The 8,362-nt window shown below is 39.7% G+C and overlaps 1 protein-coding gene across 1 annotated transcript; it reads right to left on the bottom strand.

Moving 5' to 3' along the window:
• Nucleotides 1-2,192: 2,192 nt before the first annotated feature.
• On the bottom strand, nt 2,193-8,233 carry LOC117826277 (tripartite motif-containing protein 16-like). Its single transcript, XM_034702229.1, has 2 exons — nt 8,092-8,233; nt 2,193-4,554 (listed from the first exon to the last, which is right to left on the bottom strand). The coding sequence occupies exon 2, from the start codon at nt 4,457-4,459 to the stop codon at nt 2,795-2,797; it is 1,665 nt and encodes a 554-aa protein (XP_034558120.1). The 5' UTR covers nt 4,460-4,554; nt 8,092-8,233; the 3' UTR covers nt 2,193-2,794.
• Between the last annotated feature and the right edge of the window lie 129 nt (nt 8,234-8,362).

The following is an 8,362-nucleotide window of genomic DNA, read 5'->3' as shown; positions in this document are numbered from 1 at the left end:
TTTGAGGTTTCAAGAGTCTTAATGTTGTGGAAATAGTTGCATTATTTTGAGAAAAATGTTAAGAGAAAAAAATTCGGAATTTTATAAGCAAACATCATTAATTAGCAAAAAAGACGTAAACTTAGATTAAAGTCGGAATTACTGAGAAAAAAAGTCGTTAATTTAAGAGACTGAACTCGTCAATTAACCAAGCGGCAACCTCCGACTAAAAGAAATGAAGCCAATGCAGAAGTCCTAAAAACTGCAGTTCCTCAAAAGTCCACTTAAGGAACAGAAAAGATTAAAGCAGAACAGAATAGAATAGATCAAGGCAGAATGGAACAGAATAAGTCAAAGTAGAATAGAATAGATCGAAGCAGAACAGAATAGATCAAAGCAGAAAGGAATAGAATAGATCAAAGCAGAACGGAACAGAATAGATCGAAGCAAAACAGAATAGATCAAAGCAGAACGGAACAAAATAGATCAAAGCAGAAAGGAATAGAATAGATCAAAGCAGAACGGAACAGAATAGATCGAAGCAGAACAGAATAGATCAGCAGAATAGAATAGATCAAAGCAGAAAGGAATAAATCAAAGCAGAATAGAATAGATTAAGGCAGAATGGAACAGAATAAGTAAAAGTAGAATAGATCAAAGCAGAAAAGAACAGAATAGATCGAAGCAGAATAGATTAGATCAAAGCAGAAAGGAATAGATCAAAGCAAAACAGAATAGATCAAAGCAGAACGGAACAGAATAGATCAAAGCAGAACGGAACAGAATAGATCAAAGCAGAACGGAACAGAATAGATCAAAGCAGAACGGAACAGTATAGATTAAAGCAGAACGGAACAGAATAGATCAAAGCAGAATAGATTAAAGCAGAACGGAACAGAATAGATCAAAGCAGAACGAAACAGAATAGATCAAAGCAGAATGGAACAGAATAGATCAAAGCAGAATGTTGGACTGTTGACACTGTGGTAAGAACGTTAGTGTGGTCTTAGGCTGGTCTTGAGAGAGGCCCCGGATGTGAGAGCATCCTGAGGAGCTACTGGACCCCGACCATCTCTGAGAGGGAAGAGTGGAGCTACATCCTGTCCTGTGATCCAGAGCTGGTGAGAGCATCTCTAAGCTGCTGATCTCTACAAAGTCACTTAAACCAGAAGAAGGAGTGATAACAGCAACAATGTTCAAAGCAGAGACGTCTGCCTCATTTATTTTTAAAGGATTGAGTATTTAACAGCTAGGTGATTATGAAGAAATCTGGGTAATAAAGCCGCTTACGAGCACTACATATCAAAAATGTGATATTTGTACCCTTTCAAAGTGACACCAAATATTGCCCTATTCTCTCCATGACTTCAATTCCCATGATTCACCTTTGCACAACCAGAGTGAAGGCGTTTGAAGTGCATCGTGTCTCCACATCCTTGGTTAGCAGTATAACAGCGCCCTCATGTGTTGAGCTTCAGTTTCCACAGTACAGCTGTGAACCTGCCTGGATGCTCTCCGAGGGAAGGTACGAAAACCTTTTAATGTGTGTTGTTATATCGTATTATGTAAGTTAGTTCACGGCACATGGGAGACATAGGATAGAATAGACTCTGATCTCAGAATCACGGCTTTGATTCTAGAACTCAGACTTTGATCTCAGAATTCTGTCTTTGGTCTTAGACCCCTGGTTTTATCTCAGTATTCTTGCTTTGATCTCAGACTTCAGAGAGACACATCAAATAAACGTCACCTCATTCTCACCATACTCATGTCAGCTATTGTGCTGCTGCATTCAGGGCACATGGGAAATGTAAGGTAGAATAGACTTTGATCTTTCATCTCGGAATCACTGCTTGGATTCTAGAATTCTGGCTTTGATCTCAGAATTCTGAATTTGGCTTTATGTTCAGGATTCTGAATTTGTCCTTAAAATTCTGTCTTTGATCTCAGAATTCTGGCTTTGTTTCTAGAATTCTTGCCGACTTTACTCATGTCAGCTATTGTGCTGCTGCATTCAGGGCACGTGGGAAAGATAGAAAAGAAGACAATGCTACATAAAATGTTGGTTTTAAAAAAGTGAAAAATGAAAGAACAGACTCAGTTCTCAGACAAAGCTGAAGAGAACTGAAAAGGACAGAGACTTGAGGACAAATGCTCTTCAGCTCCAAACATGGACATGTTTGACAGCCTGCAATGACGACATGAAGAAAACACTCTGTTCATGTTTGTTTATTTATGATGTCAAACTTCAGTTTGCTCACAAATCAGATCAGTAAAGTTCAGAGATTTCATGAGCAGGGTCACTTTATCCACACAATCAGAATCTCAGCAATGTCAAAAGAATGTATCTTGTTAAGTCTTATAAAACCTCTCAGCGCCTCATCACAACAACCTTTGGACTGACAAAAAGTGCTCATAGATTTCTTGTCATAACATACGTTAGAAAGGAAAGTAGTAGCAAAAGTATTTCTCTGCTTTAACTATTTCACCCCCCAAAAAAGGCACAAACACATTTGATTTGAAGAACAAATAAATCAGAGTAAAGACTAAAAGAAGGTCAAATTGTGACCGACTAATTACACCTCCCTTTTTACACAGCGTTGATAAAAACGTTCACGTCTAGGTTTCAGATATACAAAAACAAAACAAGGAACGTTTAAACCACGTCATAGAGAAGAAGACAAAAGAGGGAGTTTAAACCATCATGGGTCCACCTCAGTTTAATATTTCTTGGTCACCTTATTTTTGTTATGAATGTACAGACTGTGATGGACCGACACTTTACATCACGTTAGGTCTCTTAAATGACTTCTATCTATTTTTTCAGTTTACAGAACTCAGCCGTGTCTTCAGGATAATAAAACCCGATTCCAGCATAGAGAGGCTGAGTGAATGTGGTCTGGTATCTGTAGAGGCGAGTCATGGTTCCAGTGATGCTGTACAAGGACACAATACCTGCTCCGTGATCCACGTACACTCCTACTCTGGAGGACCGAGGACCTGGGAGAGCAGCGCTGACTTGACAGTGCCAGAAGTTATAACTTTTGTTGTCACAATCTAACGCCCAAGATTTGTCGCTGTGCCCAAACACACATTCAACCGAGCTCTCTGCTCTGCTGATGTTCTTGTATGAGAGTGCGACATAAACTCCTCCTTTCCACTTCACCTCCCAGTAACAACGTCCAGTCAGACTCTCGTTACTCAGGACCTGCCAATAATCCATGAATCTGTCTGGGTGACTAGAATGAGACTGTTTTTTAATCATTAATGTTGCTTTTTTGTTCCTCTTAGATAATAACACATGATGATGTGCTGTGTTTGGATCCAGTGTGATATCACATGCATATTTTAATAAGTCAGCTCTGGTGTTAGGTTCTGGTTCTGGTCTTGGTTTTAACTGTAAAACGCAGACGTATGTCCATCCCTCTCTCAGAGCGTCATGTAGTTTATCTCTGACTCCTGACACAGCCGCTGTCATGTCCTCAAAGTACTTCAGAGGACGGGTCTTGATGCTGGATGAGTGTGTAGATCCACTGAGTGCTGACAGTGAGGGGTAGTCCTGTAGAAACTGGTTGTGGTCCTCTGTGTGTGCCAGCTTCTGCAGCTCAGCGTCTCTCCTCTTCAGCTCAGTGATCTCCTGCTCCAGCTTCTCCTGAAGCTCTTTGACTCGACTCACTTCAGTTTCCTGCTGAGATCTGACCCGCTGCTTCACATCAGAGCGTCTTTTCTCCATGAGACGGATCAGCTCAGTGAACATCTCCTCACTGTGCTCCACTGCTTTATCAGCGGAGCCGTTGATAGCCTCCACCTCCTGTTGAAGCAGCTTCACATCTTTCGCTCTGTCCTGGATTCTCTGCTGGATGTTTAGTCGACTCCCCTCGAGCTCTCTCTGCCTCTCAGTCCTTTCTGCTGCAGCTGAGACCGTGTCGTGGCCTTTATGTTCGTCCATTAAACAGAGATAACAGATAGACTGCTGATCAGTACGGCAGAATATCTTCATCACCTCATCATGACGAGAGCAGACGTTCTCCTGGAGCTTCTTGGAGGGCTCCACCAGCTTGTGTTTCTTCAATGGAGGGACTTCAAAATGAGGCTGGAGGTGTTTCTCACAGTAAGAGACCAGGCAGACTAGACATGAGTTGCAGGCTTTCCGTTTCCTCCCGGTGCAGACGTCACAGGCCACATCTTCAGGTCCAGCATAGCAGTGATCAGCAGGAGCAGCTTGGAGTCCAGTCTTCTTCAGCTCCTCCACTAAAACTGCTAGAATTGTGTTTTTCCTCAGGACAGGCCTCGGTGTGAAGGTCTGCCTACACTGAGGGCAGCTGAAGTCGGTCTTCTCATCCTGTGTATCCCAGTGGGATTCAATACACCTCTTGCAGTAGCTGTGTCCACAGGAGGTAGTCACCGGATCCTTGAGTAGATCCAGACAGATGGAACAAGATATCGTTTCCTCGTCCAGCTGAACCTCTTTCTGGGCCATTTCTGTCTGAGCTTCTTTGAAACTTTGATCTACACAAAGCGTTTGTGCAGTGGATGTCAGCTCTTGTCGTTTACATCCGTCTTTAAACTTCGGATCTAAAGTGGAAAAAGAAAACATACGGTCAGAGTGGAGCTGGCTGTGTTTGACAGCGGGAAGAAGAGTGAGGGGTTAGTGAGCAAAGATTAATTTCAGGGAGGAGGAGCACTTTGAGAGAGATGCTCATTTAAAGCCAAACCACATCCTGCTCTTAGTACAACAGCATGGTAGAAGAGTCCGGGTGATAGACTGGCCTCCCTGCAGAGTCCCTGAACTGTTGAGCAGCCGCAATCCTACATCTGGCAAGAATGGGGCATTTCAAGTTCGGAACTCATAAACTGGTCTCCACAGTTCCAAAGTGTCGTGCTTTCAAAAGAAGTGGTGACATAACCCTAACCGCTGCTCACATACGTCAGCGCGTCCGCCACATTGGTTTTATTCTTTTTTAACAAACAGATCCCAAAATGTCAAAATAAACACCACCCTCTCTGACACCAAATCTATTAGTACTGGAGCACCTCAAGGCTGTGCGAGTTCCCCTATCCTCTTTACACTCTACACTAACGAATGTAGCAGCAGCCTCCCTGGTAATCTGATTTTTAAGTTTTCAGATGATACAGCCATTCTCAGTCTGCTGTACCAGGACTCAGGTCTCTCGTCATACTTTACTGAGATACAGACTTTTGTTCAGTGGTGCGATGATAACCACCTTTAAATCAATGTGAAGAAGACACAGGAGATGGTGTTTGACCCTCGCTCTGTGGGTGATCACACTCCAGTCCTTATTCGTGACAAAAACATCTGTCAGGTCAGCTCCTACAAATATTTAGGTGTCCACCTGGATATTAAGTTCAGCTGGGAGGCCCACATTGATAACCCGTGTTCCCGCATACAGCAAAGATTGTACTTTTTACGTGGGCTCAGGGTGTTTGGTGTGAATCAGCAGGCTGTGTTTTTGTTTTATCAGGCTGTACTGGAGAGTATCATTAGGCATGGGATGACAGCATGGTACGGTAACCTCTCTGTTCAGCTCAAAACCAAACTCTCTCGCCTGGTGCAGACTGCCAGGAAGGTCATAGGGAAGACTGGCAACCCTTCCCTACAGGCCATTTATGAGCAGTGTGTTCTTGGGCAGGCCCAGAGAATACTTGGAGACCCGTTGCACATCCTTTACTCTCAGTGTGAACTTTTACCATCCGGAAGAAGGTACAGAGTCCCCAAGTGTAAATTGAATCGCTTTAAAAACTCCTTTGTGCCGACCTCTATCAGAGTTTTAAATAGTAAATAGCCTGTTAGGGTGGGGACAGTGTCATGGTGCTCTCTCTTTAAGAGTATGCTGTGTATTGTATGAATGTGTATTATTTATTGTACTTGTCTTATTTATTTATGTGTTCTTGTGTCATTGTGGTGATTTTTGTAGGAGCAGGTAACGTGCAGCACTGATGTCAAAGACAAATTTCCCTACGGGGACAATAAAGTACATCGTATCGTACATTGAATGTGGCGGGTCTTTCGTGTAAACTGATTAAAATAGATGTGAAAACTGTCTGTTTTTTTCTTCGTTTGACTAACTGTATGTAATAATCTTGAAAATGCAAATAATAATTTTTTTTTTAAAAGATGTGAAAACTGGGTTTTTTGAAAAAAATAAATGTACAGTTGCATTTAACTCGTTTTGATCAACCGTTTATACAAGAAAAGATTTAAATTAATGTAAGTACTAAAAACGAAAATTGTTTGAAAAAAAGGAACAAAGTCTGTTCATCAAATTAATAAAAGGCTGTATCTGGCAGCGAGTCTGCTTTGTAGCAGTGGAATGATAAATAAACTACATAACAGAAGTTAAAGACATTTTTGAATTGTATAATGATATTATTTCATGAAATAAAACATGCAGTAGTTACTGTTATACTGTTATATTCCCAAAATATCTCTGTTTCACTTTGATCACTTTACTCATTTTTTAAAAATATATATATTTCTTGGCCTTTTTGCCTTTATTTTTTTTACAGGACAGCTGAAGAGAGACAGGAAATGGTCGACGGGGATACTTCCTAAAACTGTCAGTTAGAATAAATGATAGGTAAGTACATAGATTTTGACAAATCTCTGGTTGCGCCACCTGACATATTTTAGGGTGTTCCCGAGTTAAGAAAAGGGTAAAAAAAATACAAATTTAAACACTTAAAAAAACATGTGTTCAAACAAGCCTTGTTGAATACATTATTCCAGACACAAAAAAATGCATTGCAACCATTCTGGAAACACTTTAAAAAAAACTTCTTTGAGGCTTATTTGTCAACGACCCTTAAACAGTGAAGGAGTTTTTAAAAGTTAATGTTAAGGCTGTGGAGACTTCTACAAAATATTTGTGGCGTATACTTGGAAAGCTCTGCTGATGGTAATAAGTCAAATTTACATATGTGGCCATATAATATATATATTTACATATGTGCCCATATAATATATATATTTACATATGTGGCCAAATAATATATATATATATATATATATATATATATATATTTACATATGTGGCCACATATATATATTTATATATGTGGCCATATAATATATATATTTACATATGTGGCCATATAATATATATATTTACATATGTGGCCATATAATATATATATTTATATATGTGGCCATATAATGTATATATGAGGCCATATAATATATATATTTACATATGTGGCCATATAATATTTATATTTATATATGTGGCCATATAATATATATATTTACATATGTGGCCATATAATATATATATTTATATATGTGGCCATATAATATATATATTTATATATGTGGCCATATAATATATATATTTACATATGTGGCCATATAATATATATATTTATATATGTGGCCATATAATATATATTTGCATATGTGGCCATATAATATATAAATATATATATTATATGGCCACATATATAAATATATATATGTGGCCATTGATGCCCCTAAATAATGGAATACCTTCCAACAGACTTTGAAGCTGAAATCCATTCCTTCTTTTGCAGAGTTTAAGACTTTGATATCCGACCACTGTGTTTCAAACTGTATCTGTTTTAATTAATCTATTATTTTGTGTATGATCGTGTTTGTTTGTTTGTTTGTTTGTTTGTTTGTTTGTTGTTCTAATGTGCCTGTGATCTCGACGACATTGGAAATGAGTGAAACCTCAATGTCTTTTAAATAAAGGTTTTGAATTGAATTGAATAACAACAATCAGGAGCCATGTTTCTACGTATATCTGTTGGCTACACGCATCTTTGCAGATTGCCACATTCAACATGGCGGAGACGTTGACGTACTCTCAGCCAGTCAATGTGGCGTCAACGTACATATCTATGGTGATAAGGTCCATGTCATAAAACTTTCACTCTAGCCAGACACTCAAAGTTAGAAACCCTGTAGTTTAATACTCGACATGTCCACACAAAGTGTCTCTAAGTGTCTGATATCTGAGTCACTCCTTAAAGCTAACACAAACATTAGCATCATGAAGCTAACTGTACAGCTAGCTAGGTAGCTCAAAGACAGGATTCATAACGGGTCTTAGAAGTCACCAAGGTTTCTCTTACCTTCCAAAAACGACCTGAATGAAGATGACACGTCGAGAAAGTGAATTTAAAATAACTCAGAGGAAGTTTTTAACCTGAAGGGAGCACTGTTCCACTTTCCTGCTCCGTCGTGAGGGTGAAGGAGGAGGCGGGAATAAACGCACGCAAAGGTTTCTGGGATATGAAGTCTGTTCCTTCCTGACACACCTGAGGGAAGCAAGGCATCCGATTAGTGATGGGAAGTTCGGCTCTTTTCAGAGAGCCGGCTCCCAAAGAATAACCGACTCTTTCG

The sequence above is a fragment of the Notolabrus celidotus genome, chromosome 15 (assembly GCF_009762535.1).
Source record: "Notolabrus celidotus isolate fNotCel1 chromosome 15, fNotCel1.pri, whole genome shotgun sequence".
NCBI lineage: Eukaryota > Metazoa > Chordata > Actinopteri > Labriformes > Labridae > Notolabrus > Notolabrus celidotus.
This window is presented reverse-complemented; position numbering and strand designations above follow the sequence as displayed.

Excerpts from the sequence above, each read along its gene's own strand:
- LOC117826277 (XM_034702229.1), bottom strand. The coding sequence starts at position 4,459 with ATGGCCCAGAAAGAGGTTCAGCTGGACGAGGAAACGATATCTTGTTCC.